The sequence below is a fragment of the Ambystoma mexicanum genome, chromosome 2q (assembly GCF_040938575.1).
Source record: "Ambystoma mexicanum isolate Mex_15411 chromosome 2q, UKY_AmexF1_1, whole genome shotgun sequence".
In the NCBI taxonomy this organism is placed as follows: Eukaryota; Metazoa; Chordata; class Amphibia; order Caudata; family Ambystomatidae; genus Ambystoma; species Ambystoma mexicanum.
In genome coordinates, this window is record NC_090924.1 from 205,004,237 (window position 1) to 205,030,790 (window position 26,554).

The window sequence follows — 26,554 nt, forward strand, 5'->3', positions numbered from 1 at the left end:
TTTCTTAGAGACGTTAACCTCCCATCTCACTACTCATCCTACACCCCCTTTTCTTTCTCTCATTGAATCCCATCACTTAAATCTAATCCCTTCCCCTAAATCACATTTTTCCGGTTCCTGCCATGGTCTTGTCGTTTGCTCACTTCCGGCATCTACCATTACCGCCTATCCCTTTCACTCTTGACCACTTTCTCCTCTCGCTCGCCCTGCCGCCTCACATTCTGGTCTTCCAGCTCCCCCTTCTGTCGTGCTCTTACTTCATTTGATCCCCCTCTACTCTTTCACTTCCCTCTGCTCCATTTCACCACTCCCCCACCCGATGATACAGCTACTTCTCTTCAGATGTATTTCTACTCATCACTAATTAATCCTTCCTGTCCTTTTTCACTGCAACCATGGCTCACCCCTGCACTTGCTACCCTCTGTGCTTCTCTTTGCAAAGCCAAACGCTGATGGAAGAAATCTCAATCTCCTTCCGATCTCAGGACCCTATTCCCTTATGACCAGTCTTTGCAGGCAACCATCATCCCTGTCGCTTTGTCAAACTACTCCAAAATGCTCGGTCTCCTCACCCTCAAGATCATTCTCATCTCCTCTTGCCTCTTCTAATTTTGCTAACTATTTCACTTCCAAAGTTGCCCCCTTCCACCCCTTTCCCCCCCATTATCCCCTCTTTGAGTACTCACTACTTCTCCTCCGCACACTCATCCATCCAGTCTGACCTAGACACTGCTGCCCTCCTTATTAGCACCCATTGAACTGCTTCCCACCTCGATCCCCTCACTTATCTCTCAAGTCTACCCCCATCTCATTCCCCATCTTACTTGTCTTGTCTCAAACAACTCTTTCCTACTCCTGCTTCCCATCCTCATTCAAACATGCTACGAGAGGGATCAAAATTAAGATTAGATAAGCATACGCTAAAAGTAGCTCCTGGGTATGCAGCATTAACCAGTGAGCAGGAGCTACCACTGGGGAACAAGGAGCTAGTACATAGCATTCCCAAATCCAACTTCAACAAATTGTGCATGCTTAACATTTTGCTCATTTTGTATGAGCCCTAAATGCTTTAAAATGTCATGCTGATTTATAGATTCTCCCAAATTCTCAGAGTTAAATTAACATAGGTGTGTTTGTTATCAGTTGGCCTGCGAAACAAAAGTAGCTCCTGGTAGCTGTTGATGCTAAGCGAACCAGGCTCTTCTAGGCTACAAACAGGAGAAAAATAGTTCTTAGTTACCCTCAATTTCTAAACCTGCATGATCATACCAATTCTGCCCAAAAGAAAAAAAAACCTCTGGCTGCTGCCTTTCCTCAGGACTATAATCCTATTTTTCTCATACCATTTGCTTTCTAAACTTCTTCTTCACATCGATTCCCAGGTTTCATCCAATCTTCATCTCGACTCTTCCTCCTATTCAGTCTGGCTTTCGCCTCTTCCGATTCTACTGAGACAGCTCTTCTACTGGATCATTCCACCCCTTTTGACACTGGATCATTCTGTACTGCTCTCCTCTCACCACACTTGGGTTCTCAGATTCTGTTCTTAAATGGTTTCACTCCTAACATTCTAATCACTCTTATTCAGTCCCTTGGTTAGGCCATACTTAACGCTCTTGTTCATTTGTCTGTGTTTCATAAGGCTCCATACTTGGCCCTCGTTTTCCCTCTCTTTACCATCACTCTCTCAATTCATTTTATAATCTATCCTGCCATTTCTATGCTGACAAGCAAATCATTTTTTCCTCCTCATTCACAGACTAGCTTCAGTCTACTGTCTCCAAGTGTCTCCGCCATGCAGCTCTGGATGCCTTTTCACTTTCTTTACCATAACCCCACTAAGACCGAGATTCAATTATTCTTCAACACCGCTTTACAAGCCCCATCTCTCCTCCTTTCCTTCATCTCCTCACTTCTCTCCCTCCAATCATAACCTAAGTGTTAGTCTAGATGCCTCTTTCTTTCTTCATATCTGAAATACTGGCCAATCTTGCTAGTTCTATTTATTAAACATCCAAAGTGCCCGTCCCCATTTACCCTTCCACGCTATGATCTTATTAATGCACTTGTTCTGTCGCCTATCGTCCATTCCCAACCCTTCTCGGACTTCCCATATTACTCCCCTGCGCGCAGTCTAAAACTCAATTATTCTCTCTTCCCCCACATTCTTCCATTAAATCACCTTTGATATCCATTTATTTTCTTCCTTTCAACGCACGCATCCTTTTCCATTTCCGTTCTGTCTTCAAATGCATCCATGGCCTCACTCCGCTCTTCTTTAATCTCTCTTTACTCTAAATGCCATATCATATACTCACACCCCCATGCACTCTTTGCTCCCAAAAACCAGCTTCTACGCAAGTTTGCCAATCTCCCCTCCCCCTCGCCCCCCCCATGTGCTTCCTCCCATTTACGTTCTCACTCCTCGCCCCCAAGCACTGGAACGCTCTTTCCTTTTCCACCCGTTCATCCTCTTCCCTGCGCATGTTCTAAACCCACCTTTAAAACATCTTGTTTTAATAATTTTCTGTACATTCTTTCTTACTGCTTGAATTGTCACTATTGCTCATTATTACTGTACCGTCAGCTATAAAATTGTTAAGCACTTAATACATCAAAATAAATACAATGCACAGAAACAAGCATTTGACCACTGGGCATCCAGAGGGATACCTCTTCACATCGGCACTGAACCCTCCATCACCACTTTCCATAACAGCCTCAAAACATACCCGTTTACCCCACACTAACCCCCCGCCTATAACCGACAACACTCCCAATACCACTTGTCTATCCTAATCTTCCTATCCTAACATTTTGGAATTATTTCCACCTTCCACCTTTTTAACCTTTGAACTTTGTAAGGCGCATGAAGGACCGCTGGGGAGGGCCACGGCTGAACAAAAATTCTTATATACATTTGCTTACAAAACAGAATATCTGAAATAATGCAACACCCTGTTTTAGCATACTCATCTTCCCCATGTATTACTGTAGGACTGTAAAAAGGGAGCCAGGACGGCTAGGAAGATACGGATGCATTGTTTTTTCTCCACCTACAAGTAAACAAAGGTCGTCTTTGAATATGGGGACTATTTCAATTCAGTGGGATGTTGCCAAATTATAAATGAGTAGCATACAGTCAGGGGTGGGTGAACAACTGTTGAAAGAAGGGGGTTTCAATAGACTCTAGAAGGATATAGTTAAGGATACTGTAAGGTACAAAATAGTTGACTGTGCATGTATAGTTAAGTTGATGAGTGGGCATTGGAGAGCAGGGATTTATGTTAACATTTATTGTTGTATACAATTCAACAGGAGTGCTATTGATTTAAGTTTAGTTCAAACTGCAATAAACTAAGTTTTAAAAAGTCTTACCATTTGCATGTTTTGGGCTAGCAGAATTTGTACTATTTGAATTAGCCAGCTTCAGAACAGATTTATCAAAACCAGTCGGACTGCAGTCCACTCCTGTCATGGCACATAGTTGCTCTTGGTACTCAACAGCTGCTTTTTCAAACCTAAAAAATAAAGTTTTACCAATTCAATAAGCAATTTATGTCCATAAAACCTAGGACAGTTTTTACAAAATGTACCCAAGTTAATAAATGAGTTAGTATTATCTGCTACATAACATTAAACAGTCATTTGTGCGGCTTAATATATATGTTTTGGCTACATCATTTACAAAGTTAAGTCTTTCAACTGCAAGGTATTAAAAGAGGCAGATGGAAAGGCAAAGCATATGTAGTGGACACTCCCCCACATCACTAGTTTAGTGCTGTAGACTGCTAACTGATTATTGTTACTCAACACAATGTTACTCATTTTATCGACCTCAAAAGGATGAAGGGCTGAGGCGATCTGCCAGGATTCAAACCTATGACTGAGGTCAAATATAGATCACTGTAGTGAATGCATTTGTCACAGAGCTGGTCACCATCCTATGTGAACTAGCCGTAAAGGGTATGATGCCCAGAGTGAAAAGACATGCATTTGGAATGCACACACTAAGCTTCTTAAATGTAACAGTAAAGAATTACTAATTTGCAGCTTTGGCAGTAAATGCTAAAGTGCAGCACTTACACATGCACTACAAGACAGCACATTAGCTTACTAGCATGATAACATGGGGGCAAAGACGGTGGGCATAGCACCATTGGAAAAAAGGAAATGCATTTGTGGATATAAATAAAACAGCTCAACCAGCAGATTTCATTTTCTTTATTTTTTTATTTTATTAAGATGCAACCTACGCTGTCCAGCCCACAACAATTAATATCTTAAATACATTTGTGTTTTCTGTTATTCTGTCAAACATAGAACAATGCATAAGAATGAGTCAGTAAATCTAATTGGTCAATGCCCAGAAATCCAGTTGAGCTTGCTATAATACAAATGTTACTTACTTGTTACAGTATTGTTCAGCTTGTACCATTTTAGATTCACAAGTCTTGTATAGTCTGCTCTCTAGTGGTTGGTCTGGAGTATTATACTTTGTTTACTAGGCTTTTAGTGAGGAGTCAACAGGAGCAGGTGAGTAACAGAATCCATGAATGATGAATCTGTACTACCCATATCCTCCCTTTGATCAAATCTCACATCTGTTTACATGCATTTATAAAAAACTATATTGGGAAACGGTTAGGGGAGTTTTCCTAAGGTCCAACTGGTAGTAAGACTTTAGTAAGCTATACAAGTGGATTGTAGAACTCCCACTCTTAGTATCAGTCTGTACTAACTCAGGACCTTGGTAGAGTGGCAGAGTAGTCAGGCTTATCATAAGAGGAAGATGTGAGCTGTAGGTAAGTACACTGAACCTTAGACATGCACACCAAGGAAACGTACACTTCTAATTTATATAAAATGATATATTTATATATACTCACCAGAATCACTTTAAATAATTCATATGTTTACGCTAGAACACGCCAGAATACTTTAGGCTATACTTCCAAAGGTCACTTTAACTTGTGTTTGCTAGTGGTTACATTTGTAGCAATGTTTGAAAGGGAAAATAATGTTATTGTGTTATCGGTTATTACACGCACCCGTGGTTTCTAACTGTTCACACTGTAATACATTTACTCTGCAAACACACATAGTAAAGTCACTTTAAGGGAGGAAAATGGTTAGCTAATGTAACATTAACCTAGCTCAAGGTTCTAGAGAGGGTTTCTTCGCACAGCAAGTCTGTTAAGTCCAAAAACACAAACCTAGCTAAAAAGGCAGTTCGGAGAGGGCTCAAATTCTTGACAAGCAGCAGAATACAAAGCAATCCAGAGGATTCCTTCCAGTTTCTAATGTTATAGAAGCAGCAAGTTAATTGACAAGGGAGACCTGTAAAAGGACTCGAAGGGACACAAGTAGCGGCTTGAGTCTGAGATAAGAGGGGGGGACCCTGGACACCTTTAGGTGCACTCCAACACTCTGCAGCGACTTCTTGGAATCAGGTAAGCAACATATTTTTCCCCACAGTACCTTAGATTAGAAGAAAATGTTAATGCTGGATGCTCCCCAATGTTGCAGCTCTGGACCAGACTTCCGGATTCCTTGGTCTGATGACTAAAGGTAAGACAATGGACAGGATCTCTCAGCAGCAGTCTCGAGGGAGGACCTGTGGCACGACTGAGCAATTCTTGGTTCACTCTGCGGTTTTGGTGCCTTTTCTGCAGCACAAAGGACACGGACCGTCCGGTTGATCATCTTCATTTCTCTGGTGAGGGGGTCTGGGCGAGTTGGTGCTGATCTCTGGAGTGCCTTTCCAGGTTCAGCAAAGATTTGGAAGGATTCAGACTTTCCACGACGATTCACTCTAAATGGGCAGCAGGTCACCTTGGGGTTGTGCAGCTCTGAATACTCCTAGGACCTCAGGATTAAAAGTTAGTCTTGGGACTGGTTGTTCCCACCAGCCAAAGGGAAGGAGCCCTCTTCGGAGCTCCTCTGTCGCATAGAAAACGTCGTCAGGACAGCAGTGTTCGCTTCACGGTGTTGCAAAGGGTCCGCAGGCGTCTCTGGTCATCTTCTTTGGTTACTTCAGCTTCCAGTGGACGACTTGCTTTTCACTCCAGAAGCCTCACCTTGTATACAGTTCCAGCACACACTCCTCGCAATCTCGCTCAGCATTTTACAGAAAGGGGTGTTTGGCTGTCCAACTAGGACAGCCATATCCCCTCCCCCCCGCAACCCTCCGTGGGAGTTGGTCCTATTCAGGCACCCTGGCAGACAAAGGACAGGGGGGTGGAAGACTCCTCCCCCACTTCCTGCCAAGACACACTGGAGACTAGGCGGGGATACCCAAGGGTTCCCCCCCACCCCCCAAAAGGCAAAACTCATGCACGGACCTTCGTCTGCCAGAATGGTAGATGGGCTAACAAAGAACAACCATGCTAGTAATGGCGAAAAAAGAAAAGGGGCCCCAAGATGATAATTGGGTGCCCCTGTTGTGCACTACCGAGGCTATGGGCATAGCCGGCGGTATACAAATTACACAATTGTTGGTAGACCACGTCCACTGCCACCAGCAATAACTAGGAGATTGTATATGAGACTAAAAAGTCACAGGAGTAGAGAGACGGCAGATACTAGGAATCCCTTTGGCACTACACTGAAGGTGGTGTGTGCCAATCTCTCATACTACAGAGTTTTGGGAGAGATATTTAGTATCTGTCTATCATTAAGAACTGCAGTTAGTCGTGGATATAGAAAAATTATCTTAAAAAGGGAGCCTTAAGGGTCTCCAGCAACACTGCGCATAAGGAACTGTGCGCTGCAGTAGTAAAACACAGATGCCTTTAAGAGCTATGGAGCATCCATACTGCAGGTAGAATGCAAACAATAGAGTTCTAAAAGACAGCCCACAAGAATGAATGAGTGGAATAAAGGCTCCACTCTTTCAGGTTTGGAAGAAAAGGTCCAGAAGTTAAGCAAATAGCAGTGGGGGTCTCCTTAGAAGAGGGGGTGAAGCATACATATGATCCATCTCCCATACACAAACCTTTAATTAGGAGACAAAAGAGAATTGATTGCTCAGTTTTAAAACCAAACCAAAATCCCATTTTGCTCACTTAGATTAATAAATGTTAACTTGCAAAGAGTAAAAGTATAAAATAATTTACCAACAATATTCCAAAGAATCTGTCATGGGTCGGTTCTACGCCCTTGTTTTACTCTTTATACTTCTCCTTTGGCTTCCTTGACTTCTGCTCATGCTTTTCAGGCACATTTTACTCCCGACAACACCCCAAATATCCCCTTCTTTCCCTCTTTTTCACTACAATAGCCTCCAACATCTCAGCTTGTCTTTGGCCGTGAAGATTTGAAAGCTCTCATGTTTTCTATGCCATAATACAAAGAAAAATTATTTTTTCCTGCATCATCTTTTATCACCATGCCATCCCCTATTCTCTTAACTTACCAGTAGTTTTCCACTACTGCTCAATCTTTTCTTTTTTTACCTCTAATTGAGACGATCTGCCATTTTCTTCTACTAAACTACTATTTCAAACTTGTCGTCTCATATTGCTCTTCTCTAAAAGTGTCTTTCTGCTTCTGCTCTTTCCTCTTCCTTCTGTCCATTCAGCAGTTTCAGTATTTTTTGGTCTAAAATGTTCCTCTAATATTTCACCTTTTTTCATCCAACTGCTTTCAATTAGACTTGAGTTACATTTTCTTTGTCTGGCACTTAAATGTGTTCATGCATTGGCTCCCGATTGTCATTAGCTTCCCTTTTTCCTTCTTTTACGGCACTTCATTCTGCATCTGAATTTCTTTTTTCTGTTACTCTTGCGCCCCGAGTATCTTCCCGTTTTTGGTTCTTTTAATTATTAGCTCCTAAACTATGGAATTCTCTCCTCCTCAATGAGTCCACACCATATAATACACTAATTAAATTTAGACGAGTATGTAAACAAAGTAAAATTATTTTAGATCTACGCACACTGAAAAATTAAACAGTTTCCCCCGAGGCCACCCACCAAGACTCATTTTCCCTAGATGACTTGATGGGCCTGTGTGGGAGGGGAGGATGGGGGTCACTGGAGGTTGGCTTTTCCACAGTTGGTTCAAGTTAAAAGGTGCCAGGAACTGCGGGTCCAAGGATTCATCCGGTTCGTTACAGCAGCAAGATGCAAACCCTGGCAATGAAGACATGCAAGTTTCTTCAGGACATTCACAGGACGGGAGAAGGCGAGTTCCAGAGAGAGACTGCACGCAGGCGACAACTGGCATCCTTCTCCAGTCGCTGTCACGGATGCTCTTCTAGGGCAGGCGACTCAAAATTCAGAAGGAAGGTGACCTGTACCACAAGCTGGCGACTACCAAAGTTCCAGGTGCAACTGTGGAACAGTGACAGCTTTGGAGAGGTAGCCCACAAGAGCTGGTCCAAGGACACCTCCGAAGGGTCAGGACAGCTGGATCATTGAGAACTCATCGAGACTAGTTTGTTCCCACTAGTCCATGGGCTGAGAAGCACCACGCTCCAGGTCTTTGGAGATCAGGTAGCCAACAGGAGCTTCCCAGGACAGACGCAGGAAGGGAGGCCAGGCTTCTTCTGGAGTCTTCTTCAGATCTTCAGTCAGCTGTTTTTCTAAGAGGGAGTCTTGGCTTCAATGCGGATCTGAAGAAATGGCTGAAGGAGTCCTTTTATCCAAAATCCAGGCTGTGAGCAAGTTCACACATCAATGGTAAGGATCTGCACCATTCAAACAGCCAGAGGTAGTCCAATGAGGGACAACTAATAGTTTCGCTCATGCCCCACACCTGTACTCCTTAGCACCACAGATGTGGAATGGGCCAGACAGTCCCCACCCCCTTCCTGGACCACAGACCACATGCACACCAAGGCATCACTAGCCCACAAAAGCAGCAGCTTTCCCGGGCAAGTGCATGACCTAATATGGGATATCCTGACCTGGCAAAACAGAAAGGCCAAACTACAGTATGTCCAAAGAACAAGCGAAAATCTTACAGCATGGCCATTTTCAGGCACTATCCACATTTAGTAGCAAAACGTGGTAAATGCGAATGTGCACACTAAAAGTAATGTGCTAATGTATCTGCTGCTACCAGCTTGCCTTTATGCACATAATAGGAATCAAAAATCCCAAGTGTAAAAAGGTAGGGTGATACAAGGGTATTCCCATTGCACTGCATTGTAAAATTGCTGTGTGCAATGTAAAAAATTCACAACATTCTTCCCAGTAAGAACTCCTCAGTTTCCACATATAACATGAGCAAACGACAAGAGGTGAAGCTGAAGGCTTTACTTCCATTCAAAACATCAGGGCTGGTTCAAAAACAAAGCAAAAGGATTGGGGTTCCATAGGAACTATGGAGGTAAAGTTGCAAAAAGAAAAATGTTTTCTAACCCTTCATCTGTTGTAATGTTCATGGTTTTCTCCTCGCTTTTGGTTGCACCACAACACATTTTTTCTTTCATGACTGGATTATCATTTACTACTAATTTTGTACTGTATGAAATATTTACAGTCCTTAGGATAAAGGGGCTATATAACTGTCAAATAAAGCAACACAAGCCTATTTCAAAAAAGGTTGAGGTGCTCCAATAAATGTGGAGGTCCATTATGATGCTCAATAATACAGTTCTAGTTGGAAGGGTGGGCTTGAAAGAAGGTGGTAAAAAAGGAGTCATTACTTACCAGTAATATTGTTTCTATAGAGTCTTCTCCCACAGATTCCTTATCTGATAGATATCCCTTCCAGCGTCAACTGCTCGGAAACAGACAGGGCGTAGTACGACTCGACATGAACCATCTACTTCTCTCTACTCTGCTGAGCCACTCCTAGACTCCGGACGTGATGTTAGCAGAACATACAATGCGTCACTACGCCCCCCATATCTCAGTTCCCCAGCTCCCCACACCCCTGCGCTCAGAAGCTGCGGAGGAAGAATCCAGAAGGATTCAGCTTAAGAGAAGCCAAAAAAAAGCTTTGTGAGGAACAGCAACCGTACTGTAAGCAATAGGCAGACCGTACCCAATCAGTAAAGCACAGAAATGCACATAACATTCCACACATCACAACCTCAAGTTGTCGTCCCACTAGCGGAGAAAAACCAGAAACGCCAACAGACTACTTTCATAGCAGGGTAGGATGGGACGGCGATTAGGAATCAGCACGAGAAGAATCCATGTAAAGAACATTACTTCATAGTAATTTCTCCTTCCATGGATTGCATTCTCTGGCAAAATCCTCATCCGAGACTCCCAAAGCAGTACAGCACATGGAGGGGGGTTTCAAGTTTTAAACAAGAAAGCTCCGTTACAGAGCTCTTCCAAAACTGGCTCCAGCACACTGTTCAGACTGTTTTGTCAATGCGTGGCGTGATGACCAAGTCACTGCCCGACAGATCTTCACAGGCACACCCCTTTGCAGTGCTGTGGACAAGCAATACCTGTGGTGGAATGCACCCTGATGTCAGATGGCAATTCCTTACTCGCTTTTGGTAGCATTCTGCGATGCAGAGAATGATCCAACGTGAAATTGTCTGCTTAGACACCGATAGGCCTTTCTGGGATTGCAAGAAGGCTAAAAACAGTTGGTTGTCGCGTCTAAATCCTGCTGTCCTGGCCACATACTAGTTTAGCACCCTTTTCGGGTCTATCTTGTGCAGCCTTTCCTCATTCTTAGAAGGTGGAGGGTAGAAAACTGGCATATCAATGCTTTTAGAGACTTGAGTCTCCTATATCACCTTCATAAGAAACTTGGGTGAAGACATGGTGCTTTACAAAATAGGCTGGAGCTTGCTTACAAACCTTGCTGACATGAGTGGTACCAGAAAAAGCTGTCTTAAGAGTGAGCAATCTAATCGAAGAAGAATGCATTGGCTAGAAAAGAGCCACCATCAAAAAGGTACAATTTACCTGTAACTCCTGTTCTCCAGCATGGATCCACATGATCATTAATATTTCCAGTCAGCCTGGGACTAACTCAGTAAAAAGAAAGCAGTTTTGCTTTAGACTGAAAACTGCTCATCTCCTCGTTGGGACAGTTTTTCTAAAGTCCATCTAAGGGCTTCATAAAACCATATGTGAGGCAGTACAAAACTCCACTCTTAGTATAAGGCTGTACATCCTGAGCAAATGTGGTAGCATGGACAGAGCTACAGGCTGATCTTAGGAGGGAGAGAGGGCTATAGCATGTACAAAGATATTGTAGCATAGATCTAGTCCAAAGAAACACAAACACTATGTATTGTAAACATTATAAACACATGTATGCCAAGATAAATATTGGGAAAGGCAAATACTATCACATATCATAAAACCAAATATAAAAACCAACTCAATACTTATGGTATACAAACCAATGTATAACCTTATTTAAATTACAATAAGCAGTCAATGTGAGTCAAACTTAAAACACATTCAGAATGGCATCAAGATATTCTTGGGGAGTAAAATCAGGTTACGTATACTTTCAGAATACAATAAGTAATTCAGTGGCAGTAGTCCCTAATGGTCCCAATATACAGTGTTATTCGGTTATAGACAATTAGACCAACACTGTTAGAAGTATATCTTGCAACACATGTACTTCTCTTCTAAAATGACTGGATACAGTTGCACACCAATGTTAATTTTTAGAACTTAGTTCAGAGGGAGTAACTTAACATGTATACTTTCTCGAGGAGCATTAAGCTACTCGCGGACAAGCATGAACCCAACGAAACTATTCTAGAAGTGCCCAGAAGCAATTCAGGGAAGGCGCAACCCAACAAGTGAGTAAAGTAACATGTACTCTTCTAACCACACATGGTCAGCAAGTAACTTAATATAGTTTTCAGAAGTGTATTATAAAGTTCTACGGCAAGTAGGTACATTGCGACTATTTAAGAAGTGCTCTAAAGCAGATCAGGGAAAGCATAACCCAATTATACACTTTAAGAATGTATTTCAAGGTAAGGAACCTAATACTCTTAAGAGGGGATACAAGCAACTCAAAAACAAGTATTAACTCCAAGACTATTTTAGAAATGCTGTAAAGACGACCAGGGAAAGCAAACCCCAATAACGCCTATTTAGAAAACCGCACAGCTCATCAAGGTGGGTAAAACCTATTGGAAGGCTTTTACACTCATTCATTCATTTTAGAAACAATAAAACACTACCAACACAATTACATTTTAGAAGAGTGCAACCCAATTCAAAGCTAGCGAAATAACAGCTATAATTTTTAACGGAGCAACCAGCAACTTAAAAGGAAAGTAATAACTTTCAGACACTTTGTAACTTATTCTATTACAGAACCAAAGTTACTCAACTCATTTACAAGTAGGTACTTTCAACACTCGTTACAGATTTCAAGACAGAAGCCCTATCAAAGTCCTTCACTATTTCTAGAGCATGAATTTTCTCAGTGACAGAAGAGGGACCGTAGTGTTATAGGAGCAAACTGTAGGCAGGTCAGGATAGGGTTGAGTTGCCGGAAAGTTAGAGTTCCAGAGGATCTCTCTTCAGAAAGTGGTTAGAGACTTCACAAAAGGCTTTCTATATGTGTTCCAGCATTAGGCTAGGGCTAATGGTATGAGAAAACTCACAAACACTCTAAACACCCAGTCAGCCTCACAGGATTGACAAGACTTGAGGCAAGTATTACCCAAGCCAAAACAGTACTGCAGCAGGGGGGCGCTGTTGCGCACACAGTGAGATGGCTGCCCCTGTGCCATTCCAGGCTGCAAAACCTGAAAATCTGCTTAATCGGCCCGGTTCTGCCTGCAAATTGCTAGGGGCACTCATCAAGACCGAGAACAAAGTGTGCAAGCTTGAACATTATTCGACACCTATTTTTGAAGTTGTCCCATTCCACCCTTTCTTCCCGCGGCGCAGGAGGAGGAGCCCAGCCACAGGCAGCCGTCAGCAAAGCGCACTGAACTCTTTGCCCAGCCTATAACACATCAGGCAGTCGTGGGCGCTCCATCCTACGTTGTGTCTGCAGATCCAGCGAGACCGTCCACCGCACGCAAGCAGGGGCCGCGGCACCCGTGCGCTGCAATCAAACCGGACAGCGGTAAGGAGAGGGACAAGCGAGAGGCGGAGGGTATCGGCCCAGCCGGGAATCACCTGGCGCTGAGCGATGGACCGCTACTGGCCACGTTCCTGTCTCGCCCCACAGGGCTTGAACTCTGGCATGGGCGAGCTGCACCATGTTGCAGATGGTGCGGCACGCGCAACATTGGTGGGCCATAGTCGGAACACTACCGGGGCCGCTGGCTCACTTATTACGCCCCGTCTGTGTGCACAGTCCTACTAATCCAATGCTCTGGGACCGCAAGAGGGGGACACGGCAACGACCCAGATACCAACAGTAAGAGTGCACTGGGCACCATATTCGTATTATGCCCCAACATAAAATCTTCAACGTTGCTGCCAACCACGCAGCTCAGCGGCAGCAGATCTGTGCCACTGACCAAACCGCAACCTAACACGTTGCAGTAACGGCCCCCACCTAGTGGTCCACCAGGCCCAACGAGGATAATCAGGGACATGACAATGAGGCACCCTGACTACAAGGCAGTGAATCTTCGCCAGCCCACGCCGTGGGGATAGGCCTACACAGCAAGCACGCCGGATGCCCCTTCATGACCCGACACTATCCTCAGGAGCTGAACAGCCAAATCCACATGTGAGGAGCAGGGGAGACTGAAACAACCCCCCTCCCCTGACATTTTTCAGTTACATCTTCAGGGCAGATCCCAGAGGAGGGGGAATTTGAGATCAACATGGAATTATAAATCATAACTCCGACCACCTGGGCTCAGACACACGCCATAACCAGAACTGAATAGTGGATAACCGGCAGGGTCCTGTGTGGAAATCTGGCACTGAACAACCACAGCCTTCGAGACAGTGGTCATAATACGAGCCAAGTTGCACTAGAATACAGCGCAACAGAGTGTGAATGTGGCTGGCAAAAAGGGGAACACAACCTTTGTAAGGCTGGGACAACCGTAGCTAGAGACCCATCTTGTGAGGTGTGGGCAAGGATGACTCATTGATGCCAACAATCCATTGTGCCCAACGAGGTAAAAGCTGTTAGATAACCAATGCAAACCCCACATAGCATAACAGTCCGCAGTGAAGGACAGGCACAATACCAAACCAAAAGCCATCACAAGACGATGCCCAAGGGCCGAAAAAAGGGAAAGGTGCAATAGAGAAGTTCACCATGGCGACAAAGAAAGTGTTCGAGACCACTATGTCAACAGAACCAATGCCGCAATCACTCCCTCCCACACAGACTACCGCAATGGACCCGCAGGCAGTCTATGCAGCAGGGATTTTCCTCACTTCACGAGAAACTGGATGGCATAACAGCCAACGTAGCCTCCATCAAGACACAATGAGACAACACTACAACTCGTATCACGGAAGCAGAGATCCGAATCAGCAACACAGAGGACACACTGGAAGCGATGAAAAACAGTGACAACGATGGCAAAGGAATTGGGGACGGTCAAAATAAAGTGTGAGGATTTGGAGGCCACATCTCGATGCAAAGACACATGCATAATTGGTATCCCAGAAGAAGCAATGAGGGGTCCCAAAGAGCAGGCTGTAGAGAAACTACGAGACCTTTTGGGGGACCCAGGTTGGTCACCCCTGTTCATCATAGTGGAGCGAGCCCACAGATCACTGGCACCTAAGCCCAAGCCGGGAGCCTTCCCGAGGCCCATCACAGCCAGAGAAAAACAAGAATTAAGATGGGAGGCCAACACTATACGCATATTCCCTGATTACACGCATATTCCCTGATTACATTCCCAGAGGAGGCGGTAAGTTTCGTAGAAGCCAATATCTCATTGCCAACACGCCAGCCAATGAACGGGGATGAACCCTAATACGCCAAGTGCTCACACTAACCCGACATGAGAGAACGATGGAGGGGCAGTGGAACCCCTTTGTGGGAGCACTTCTAATATCAACATAATATGCATTAGAAAAAAAAGTATACTCCCACCATTCAGAATAGGATCGAGTAACAAGTAAGCAGGACCGGCTGAGAGGACAATTAATATTTAAGCGTTCCGGCCTGGAATGTCGGAGCAGATCCCTCCTGTTGCAGGTTCACATCTGTTATGGGAGGGAAAGGGTATGGGCAGAGGGACATAGTTAAAGTTCGGGTAACTATGAGGGAGGGGGAGGGATATGGGAAAAGTTTGATGGGGAACCAAATGGGGAAGGAGGGTGTTACAGTTAAAAGCACACAGGTACTGCAAAGGACTACAGACGCACGCATAGCGGGGAGAGAACACGTCACACATCACCTAATGAGGTCACAAGATGATGGCTAGGACGAACATAGAGAATATCACCATACTGAGCTGGAATGTCTGTGGGCTGTTATCCCCGATAAAAAGAAGGAAAATGATGGCGTACATTGTCAGGCTAAGCCCTAAAATAGTGTGCAGGACACCCATTTTCTGCAGCACCAAGCTGAAAAGTTGGCCCCTAACTACGCATCATTACTACACAAAATATTCAAGTCGCGCAAGGGGTGTAGCAACCCCGATACATAAATCCATTCCCTTTACATGCCTCAACACAGAATGTGACCCACAGGGCAGGTATGTCATGGTGCACGGTACCCTCCAAGACAGAGGTGCTGTTGCTAAACGTATATGGCCCAAACATGGATGACCCTGACTTTTATTCCACACTGTTTAGGAAACAGGCAAAATTCCCCACGGCCCACCTGGAGTTTGGCGGTGATAAACACCATTATCGATGTACAGCTAGACTGCACATCTGCTCAGCTGAGGACACGGACTAAAGCGGCCCAAAAGATACTGGCCCACATGGCCGATCTGGGTCTTAGGGATGTAAGGCGCTTGTGAAATGGCGCCAAACGAGCATACACATACTACTCGGTGCACGATATGCACTCCAGGATAGACGTATGGCTATTATCCCACAAGGTACTAGACTGGGTCACCAATGCTCACATTTATCCAACTCACCCAGATAACATTGCGAATCCCGGAGATTAAAATACACAGGCCTCCCCCCTGTAGGTTCAAATCTGCGGCATTACAAGACCAGGTATACAAGTCATCACTGGCCCAACATATTCAGGAATACTGTGAGATTAATGAAGGCTCGGTGTCCAGCCAGGCGGTCCAGTGGCAGGCGTTTAAGGTGTGCATTATAGTCACCGCAATGTCAACTGAATTCAGTGTCCTTAAGGACATCCGCAGGGATCTAGCGCGGCGGGAGAAAGACATCGCTCATGTACAAAATCAGTACGCACCAACACTGTCTACGCAACTGGGGCTTGACATTAAAAACCAAGATCGACGAATTTAGAGAGGCTGCTGACCGCGAGATTTGCTACTTTGATCGGCCCGCAGCAGCGCGGTGATACGGGGAACGAGAACCCCCGGGTAGGCTATTGGCCAGGATGGTACGAGGGGAACGAGGACCAACAAGTATTCCATGTATAACAGAGTGATGGAGTTGTGACCACAGACCGATTAGAGATTGAGGGAGCATTTTATGACTTTTACAAAAACCTATACTCACCACAAAGCATCGCCACAAACCAAGAGATAGATCAATACTTAACCCAGATACCAACGACACTATCAGACGCCTCTGGGGGGGCCCTAGAAACCCCAATTACTGAGGCAGAGGTATCTGAAGCCATAAAGGCACTGCCCAATGGGAAAGCCCCAGGCACGGATGGCCTTGTCGCAGAATTCTACAAAGAGTTCTCGCAACTCCTCGTCCCCAAATTACTCGCCGTCTGGTCAGAAGCCCTAAAAAAAGGGGAGCTATCGGAAACCACCAGAAAAGCAGTCATAACTCTATTGCTCAAACAAGGGAAGCCTCCGAAGAGTGTGACTCTTGCAGGCTACTATCATTAATAAACACTGACGCTAAGATTTTTGCAAAAATCCTTGCCTCAAGACTAATGCCACTGATGCCATACATGGTCTATGAGGACCAAGCGGGATTCATAACTGGCAGATCCACAACAACGAATATCAGACGCTGCCACAAGATTGTAGCAGCGATACTCGAAGACCTACAAGAAGTGGCTGTCTCATTAGATATGCAAAAGGCCTTCGATACGGTACACTGGCCCTTCTTGTTCAGGGTCCTACAAAATTATGGATTTGGTCCTAATTTTTTTAGATGGGTCAAGGTCCTTTACACACGCCCCTATGCTAGGATAATTATAAATGGCACATTAACAGGGCTACTGGAACTACTTGGGGGCACCCGTCAAGGCTGTCCACTGTCCCTCCCTCTTATGTGCCTTAGTGATTGAATCCCTGGCGGACATACTTAGGGCTCGATATAGCAACAGAATATTGCGGGAGGGTAAGCTTGAGATCATTACGCTGTACACAGATGATATTTTGCTGTACTTAAACCCTGAGCATACTCTCGGCAAGGTCCTATCAGTGGTCAAAACATTTGGCGAGTACTTGGGCCTAAAACTAAACCCGACCAAATCAGAGTTTTTCCCACTTAACAAGGCAACAAATGAACCACGGCCTTATTTGGAGTCCGGTACACAATAATTGGGGTGGTCGTGGCCATAACAGCGCAGCTTTCCCGCGCGTTGAATTACAACGCCCTTGCCGTTGCCCTATGCATCAAGATGACACGTTGGAACGCCTTGCCAATATCACTGCTAGGGAGAATCACCCTTGTGAAAATGATAATTCTTCCTAAACTTTTCTACTTATTTAGAACATTGCCAGTATGGCAGGCGAGGGAATTCTTTGCAAAAATAGAGCGTGCATGCACCACACTCGTATGGGGTGGACACTCTAGATTGAGGTGAAGGGTCCTTACAGACCAGTACCCACAGGGAGGCCTAACGGCGCCAGACTTCGAAATCTACTATTTGGCTGCTCAGGCACACTATGCAGCACAATGGGCGACAGATTTCCTCGACCCCAAGGAAACAACGAATGAAGCCCCAATATCGAAATAAGCCTTAGTACTTCACGGCCTGACAACCTCACGTCCCAAACATTACAATATTGTTAATCCCACACAAGTCACAACCACAGTCTGGGCAAAGATAGTCGACATACATGGCACCGACACCATCACCCACGCATGCCAATCTGGGGCGCTCATTATATACCACCCAGTACGGACAAAGTAGTAGCGACACATTGGGGCGCTAGAGGAATCATGCACTGGGGGAAATTGTTCCGAGATAAACGCTTTGTGACATGGGAAATCCTCAAAGACATAGGAGATACGCTGAAACATAAGTTGCACTACATGCAAATGAAGTCTGCCATCGGAAAGATATGGTCAGAATTTCCATCAGAGCCAACGATCAACTTGGGATTAGGATGCATGTTTACAGCCGGGAAGGGAAGGATATCAGCACACACACTATACAAGACCATCATTCAAACCCGCCCACCTGCAACAATGCCAAAGAAAAGTGGGAGCAAGACCTGGGACACGTGATCAGTAACAATCAATGGACACAAATATGCGCCTTAACAAAATCCATGTCATGCAACGCTAGATATAAACTGATTCACTACAAGGTTGTACATAGACTACATTATACCTCAGCCAAATTGAAACGCATATATCCCACCACTGAAGGTCTGTGCCCAAGATGCAATAGTGACGAGGCTGACACTTTCCATATGTTCTGGTCATGCACACAATTGAGGGACTATTGGGCAAAGATCTGCGATACACTGGATGACATGGCAGAAGAACCTATGGAATGATCACCGACGTAATGTTTACTGGGTGCCAGAGCAAAAATGAACCCAACCTGGTGGAAATTACTGAACGTAAGCCTACTACTAGCCAAGAGAGCGTTATTATTGAAATGGAAAAGCAAAAGTCCCCCCACTAAGAGTGATTGGGACAGAGACATGATATGGACAAACGACAATGAAGAAATATGAGAATGCATTACTTACCGTAAAAGCATTTCTCATGGTTGTATCTGCTTAGATTCACATGCTGTGCATAGGTCCGACATCCAGTGGTCACTGCGGAGTATTGCATCTTGTTTTTCGTAGTCGAAAAGGGGACGTCGACCAGGCGTGTCTGAAACACTATCCCTATAGTGACGTGCGTTGTACCCACAATCCCTCACGCGTCGAGGTCCCTCTGTATTTTTTCTGCCCTGAGGGAGCCTTCTAGAAGTGAGTGAGTACAGAAAGAGAGAGAGATATATAAAGGAAGTCTATGTTCCTTCCATCCGAGCGGGGAGGAAGGGTGGGCGCATGTGAATCTAAGCAGATACAACCATCAGAAATGCTTTTACGGTAAGTAATGCATTCTCTTCTGATGTTTGTTAATATGCTTAGAATCACATGCTGTGCATAGACTAGCGAGCAGTACCCGGAGTTGGCGGTGGGTTATGAGAAGGAACAGTAGAGAAAAGGTGTCGTAATACTGCCTGTCCCACCTGGGAGTCAGATCTAGAGTGTGTATCTAGACAGTAGTGTTTTGTAAAGGTGTGCACAGAACTCCAGGTAGCCGCTTTGCAGATGGACTCAAGGGGAACATTTGCAATGAATGCTATGGATGCCCCCGTGCCTCGAGTAGAGTGTGCTCTTGGCTTAAAGGGTAGTTCTCTCTTAGCAAGAGTATAGCAGAGAGTGATGCATTGAACAATCCATCTAGAAATAGTGGATTTTGAAACCGCATCTCCTTCTCTTCCTGCTGCCACCGAGACGAAGAACTGATTAGTCTTCCTCAATGGTCTGGTTCTTTCCATGTAGAACATGACCGCCCTGCGTACATCAAGTGTGTGCAGAGTCCTTTCTCCCAAATTGGAAGGATTTTGAAAGAACGTTGGTAGTTCTATAGACTGGTTTACGTGGAATTTAGAAATAAATTTCGGAGCAAACCTAGGGTGAGTGCGTAGAACCACTTTATCTTTGTGAACTGTAACAAAGGGGTCTAGAATAGAAAGAGCCTGAAGTTCACTTACTCTCCTGATGGAGGTGATAGCTATTAAAAAAGCAGTCTTAAGAGTAAGATGTTTAAGGGATGCTTTGTGCATGGGTTCGAATGGAGAGCCCATGAGTCTGGTAAGTACCACATTAAGGGCCATCCGGGAGCAGGGTCAGCTATCGGGGGGTGTATTCTTTTTACTCCCTCCATGAATGCCTTTATAACTGGGATCCTCCACCACGACACTTTGAGTTGGGAGGTGGTGTATGCAGAAAGTGCCGCTAGGTGGACTTTAATGGAGTTAAACACTAGGCCTGAATCCAAGAGATGGGTCAGGTATAGTACCACATGTGTGGGAGAGCAGTCAATAGGGTTGATGCTTTTACTCCTGCACCAGATGACAAATCTCTTCCACTTGCTAGAATAGCAGTGGCGAGTGTTCGGTTTTCTGGCTTCCCTGAGGATGTCCATGCATCTTTGCGGGAGTTGTAGATGTCCGAACTCTATGACCTCAGGAGCCAAGCTGCTAAATTCATGTTCTGGGGGCATGGGTGCAGAGTCCTGCCCTTGTTCTGAGATAGCATGTTGTACGGGCAGGGGAGTTTTACTGGGGGAGATAGAGACATCTCCATCAAGTGAGCGAACCATGGCTGTCGGGCCCACATTGGGGCCACCAGTATCATGGTCACTTGTTCCTGGTGCATCTTGTGCACCACCTTGTTGAGAAGGGGAGTCGGGGGAAAAGCGTAAACAAATTTCCCTGACCATTGCATCGATAGACCGTTCCCCTTGGATTGGTTCTGGGGGTACCTGGAGGCGTAACTTAGGCATTGAGAGTTCTCCAGGGTTGCGAACAGGTCTATTTCTGGGAATCCCCATTGTGTGAAGACGTCGAAGACGATGTCTTCGTGCAGACGCCATTCGTACTCTTCGGGCAGGGGGAAATCTCTGCTGAGTCTGTCTGCCAGCAGATTGAGTTCCCCGGGTACATGTAGTGATAGTAGGAACATGTCCTGTTTGAGAGCCCACTTCCATATATTCTGGGCCAGTTTGGACAAGCCTGGAGAGTGGGTGCCCCCCTGCTTGTTGATGTAGTACATGGCTGTAGTGCTGTCCGTAAGGACCATTACTGTCTTGCCTTGTAGGTGTTCTTGGAAGGCTTTTAGCGCCTTGAATACCGCTAGTAGCTCCAGTAGATTGATGTGTTTGGATGCTACGTTCGGAGTCCACACTCCGTGAGCAGTCTGATGGTATAGGTGAGCACCCCATCCTGTGAGGGATGCGTCTGTGGTTAGAGTGGCTTCCGCCGCGGGTGTGGCAAAGGGTTTTCCTTTTTCCATGTTCCCCTTTGTCCACCACTGTAGCGAGAGAACCAAGGCCTGCGAGACCACCACTAGATCGTCCCATTGTCCGCTGGCCTGACACCACTGGCTGTTGAGCCACTCTTGCATTGGGCGCAGGCGCGCGTGAGGTACCAAATAAATACACGACGCCATCATTCCTAGCAAGCGCATTGCTTTGCGTACCGTCACCTCTCGGCCGGTCACATATTGGGGGATCTGAAACAGCATGTTTTGGACCCTCTCTTTGGAGGGGAAGACGAGGCCGTCCCTTGTTTGAATTAGAGCCCCTAGAAATTGTTTGATTTGACTGGGGTCTAGACTGGACTTCTTTTCGTTGATGGAGAAGCCCAGTTGGAACAAAAGGTCTACCGTCTTTTGGGTATTGGAGAAACATGTTTCGTAGGAGTCCCCTGTTATGAGCCAGTCGTCGAGGTAAGGGTAAACTGGGATGGACAACCTGCGCAGGTGGGCCGCAGCCACTGCCAGTACCTTTGTGAATACCCTTGGTGCTGAAGCTATACCGAAGGGTAGCACCTTGAACTGGTAGTGTTTGCCCTCTATCATGAACCTTAGGTATTTTCTGTGCGCTGGCAACATTGAAATATGAAAGTATGCATCTTTCATGTCCAATGTTGTCATGTAATCTCCCTGTGAAAGCAGCGGGATCACCTCCTGTAAGGTCACCATACGAAACTTTTGGGGTTTGATAAACTTGTTCGCTGGGCGCAGATCTAATACAGGGCGCATGGTTAGATCCTTTTTGGGTACAAGGAAGTACACTGAATAAATACCTTCCGTTACCTGAGATAGAGGCACGACCTCTATGGCTCCTTTTTCCAGCAGTTGTTGTACTTCTTGAAGAAGGATGGCAAGATGTTCCGGCGTCAACCGCCGTCCCCTCGGGGGTCTGTAGGATGGGGAACTGTTGAATTCGATACAGTATCCGTGGGCTACGGTGGAAAGTACCCAACGGTCTGACGTTATCTCCTCCCATGCAGGAAGAAAGGATGTTATCCGGCCCCCGACCGGTGTTGCATGGGAGGGGACGCGAATCTTCGCGTCACTTGGAGTTGTTGGGGGCTTGGGAGCCTCTGGGGGTGGATCCCCGACCTCTCCCTTTGCCCCGGCGTTGGCCTCTTTGGCTGTACTGCCCACTATTGGCTTGGTAATTGGTGGCAGGGTATTGCTGATGGTGACCTTGTTGTTGTTGCCGTTGGCCACGAAAAAAGCGCTTGTTGCCATAGCCGCGTCTGGTAGTGGGCTTAGAGATCTGGTCAAGAGTCTTGATAGTGTCGAACTCTTTTTTGGCCATCTCTAGGGCTTCATCTACCGCTTTTCCGAAGAGGTTGGCGTCCTCGACAGGTTTATTTATTAAAGACGCTTGTGTCTCCGGTTTAAAGCCTGAGTTGCGCAGCCATACATGGCGCTTTAGGAGTATTCCTTGTACCAGGGAACGTCCTGCTGTTTCTGCCGCGTCCAGAGAGTTTTTTTACAATGCTCTGGTTCACTTGTGTTCCTTCGCCAATAGTCGACAGTAGGCGTGTACGTAAAGGCTCCGGTGCTTCCTCTGCGTCTTTGCGCAGTTTGGCCCACTGCGCGTCTGCGTAGCTCGCAAGCAAGGAATTGTTGTTGGCAATTCTTGCTGAGAAGGCAGCCGAGGAAGTAACTCTTTTTGCAAGGGCATATAGCCTCTTGCCCTCCTTGTCAGGGGGTGCCTCACTGGTGGAAAGTGGTACCCCTGCCCTCTTTCTAGTATTAGATACAACTAGGGAGTCCGGTATGGAATGTCCCCTAATGTAGAGCGGGTCTGAGGGTGAAGGAGCGAAAAGTTTCTCAATCCTTGGATTGACCCCTCTGATCAATGCGGGAGTGGACAGCGACGGGGTGATCCTCCTTTTAACTGAGGCGAGGAGTGGAATGGTCTGGCTGACCGGGGGTTTTTCTTTAATGACTCTTTCTACAAAGTCTAATTCTGGAGAGAGTTCTCCCGTGTCCAGTTCGAAATGCGCTGCTGCTCTGCGCAACAGTGCATTGAAAGTAGGCTGATCGTCAATTGGAGACGTGTTCCTAACTGGAGAATTATCCGGAGGAGTTAGATTTAGGGCATCAGTGTCGGAACACACTGATGGTGATTGCCAGGGGTGCGAAGGTCCTTCTCCTGGGCTAATCCCGAAGCCTTCTTCTATAATGTCTGTTCTGTCTTCTAGACATTCCTCCTGGTTCTGTCCTTCGTTGTCCATGAAATCATCTTCTTCCTCGAAGTATTGTTCCTCCCCAGTGAGGTCATATACATCTTGGAAGTCTGAGGCTGTGTCCAGCAGGGGATCGACCAGCCTCGGTTTTTTGGCTCTGGGGTCGTCTTGAGGCCCTTCTCTAGTTCTTCTGAGAGTTAGAGGGGCTTGGGTACTCATAAACTTTTCCATCCTCTCCATACAGAGGTGGAGTCTCTCCATAGTTTCATGGGGTACCCCAGAGCGGTCTAGCGGGGGAAAACTCGAGTTGTCTACCTCGAAATGGCTCGACCTCTCCCAAAGCGTCGAGGAAAGTGTCCCGTCGCCCTCCTCAAAACCCTCAGGTGTGTCGGGAGACTCCCTGACTGAAGGGGGTAGTCCCTGCTTTCCTTCGGGTGTTTTCGGCGTATCCTTTGCTCTATGCGTAACGCTCGACGAAATCTTCGGCGTACGCTTTTGGGCGTCGGCTACAACGATCCTGGCTAAGCTATCGGCGACATTCTTGTCGGCGGAAGCTTGAGTTTTCGACGCTATGGGTATCGAGCGCTGTACGGCGGTCTGCGCCTTCTGTTGATGCGCACCGGCCGATGGTTTGGTGGTGGCGCCCTTGTTTGCCGAAAGCCCAGTCGCAGGTCGCGGCTGCGGTTGCGAGAGGGGCTTCGAACCCGAACGGTCCGAGGAGGCCGCCGGTGGAACCTGCGTCTCCTTGGGCGCCGAAGCTCTCTTCGACTTAGACGAAGAAGAGCCATGGGTTGTGTGCTTATCTTTATGTGAATCTTTGTGTGCGTCAGTGTCGCCGGGGTGTTCATCCCCATAAGCAGGGCGTGAGCCGAGCCCGTCGGGGCCGGGGACAGACGACGAAGCGCGTAAGCGCTCCTTAGAGGGGGTTACGACTTCCGTGGCGGAGGTCGTGTCATCGCGTTCCTCGTCACTGTCGGTGGTAGCAGCGGCGGGTGAACCTTCGGCCTTCGACATCGCGTAGGCCGCCCACCTTTTAACCCTACGGTCTTTTAGAGTTTTAGGCTTCAGAAGCCGACAAGCCGCGCACCCTTCCTCTTTGTGATCGAGGGGCAAGCAGCGGTTACACCGTGAGTGCTTGTCCTTCCAAGTGAATTTGCCTTTACAAAGTGGGCAAAACCTAAATGGTGTCCTCTCCATAGCAGAGGCAATAAATTGCGATAAACACCCCCAGGGAAAGGAAGGGGAAAGGGAAAGGCATTCTCAGAAAGACCCAGAGATGTCCCACGACCCCACTCTCCCTACTGTATGTGGCCAGCGAGGCCAGGCCACGTGTTCGGCAGCGCCGAAGATTTCCTCCGCTCGACCCTCCGTCGACGATTTTGCTCGGCGGAGAACAGCTACACTGCGTCGAGGGAGTGCTGTATTAATCTTCGTAGAAGAAACGACCAAAGGTCGAGGGTTGCAATGTCTCTCGAGGAGCTCCGCGTGAAGGCGACCAGAAGCTGGGCGGAAAAAAACAATCTGAGGGACCTCGACGCGTGAGGGATTGTGGGTACAACGCACGTCACTATAGGGATAGTGTTTCAGACACGCCTGGTCGACGTCCCCTTTTCGACTACGAAAAACAAGATGCAATACTCCGCAGTGACCACTGGATGTCGGACCTATGCACAGCATGTGATTCTAAGCAGATTAACAAACATCAGAAATATAGTTTAGTTTATTATTTGATAATGCGTTCCAAACCCTGGAGTAGCCGGGCGCAAAGGTAACAAGAATATTTAAGCTTGGTTACATGTACTGTAACCAATGTATGATTATTACGGTATTTACAGTACATATATAGAAGAAATGGGTACATAGCATCACAAAGAAAGAAGAGAGATAGTCTATAGTACATGTTTCAGGAAAATCATGATAGTTGCATGCAGAAATCCAGGATTAATGAAGGGGAACAGTTTAATGGGCGTCATTGGACCAGAGCCAACTTTTCACATTACATCTGAATCTAGAGTAGGGCTGATCAGCTCTCAGTGCAGTGGGAAGTGCATTCCAGGCACGAGCAGCTCCGACAGGGAAGCTAACTCCCCCCGCTTTTGTTAGTCTAAATCTGGGAGATTCTAGTGAGAGATGATTAGAAGGTGTGGTGACTAGAGGATTTTCTGGTCAATCTCACAGAAATATATGGGGACACAGTATTGCTCAGTCCTTTATAAGTGAGAGATACCGTCTTGAGGAAAATTGTCACTAACTTTTAACCAGTGGTGTACTTTCCTGATATCAGATATATGCTCTCTACGGGGTATGTCCAAGGCTGCTCGAAGAGCATTATTCTGCAATGTTTGGTTTTTGTTTATGATGGTATTGATGGCGCCTGCATATAGGGCATTGCAATAGTCCAGTTTAGACATTATGAAAGCATTGGCTAGTGTGAGAGTTAGTTTTAGAGAGGTAGGGTCTACAGGCCCTGATCCATTTACAGGTGTAGGCTGTGGAGAAAGCTAAAGAGCTAACTTGTTTTTTAAGCGATATTGTGGAATCGAGGTAGAAACCAAGTGTTTTTACCTCGGTTACCACCTTGATTACATTACCGTCTATATTAAATGCAGTGTAACTGGGGCTACGTTTTTTTTAAGGTTAGAGTCGGAGCCCAGGATCAGTATCTCAGTTTTGTCGTCATTCAGTCAGAGGCCGTGAGAGGCCATCCATCCCTGAATGAGGAGGTAAATCTTATTTACTAGAGCTGTCTCTTCGACAAAGTTGCCAGATAGTGGTATGAGGATCTGCGTGTCGTCCGAGTAGTTAGTATAGGTTACCCCCAATCTGTCAAGTTTGTCGAAGAGTGGCTTAGTGAAGATATTGTACATTGTTGGGGAGACATGAACCTTGTGGGACGCCACAGGTGATTTGTATTGGGTCCGCTGAAGCTAAGGGGGAGAACACTCATCGTACGGTTGGCTAGGAAGGATTGGACCCAGGCTATGGCTTCAATTGAGAAATGGGAGGCAGACTCTAGATGCTTGCATAACACTGCATGGTCCACCAGGTCGACGGCCGCCGATAAGTCGAGGACGACTAGCATAGCTGTTTTACCTTTATC

General features: G+C 46.2%; 1 protein-coding gene across 1 annotated transcript in view; it reads right to left on the reverse strand.

Annotated features, from left to right (window-relative positions):
* SMG1 (SMG1 nonsense mediated mRNA decay associated PI3K related kinase) overlaps positions 1-26,554 on the reverse strand; it is a 2,768,248-nt gene that overhangs the window by 2,175,961 nt on the left and 565,733 nt on the right. Inside the window, exon 24 of the mRNA XM_069647131.1 lies at positions 3,379-3,521. Within this exon, the coding sequence (XP_069503232.1) occupies positions 3,379-3,521 (143 nt within the window). The remainder of the gene's footprint in view (positions 1-3,378; positions 3,522-26,554) is intronic.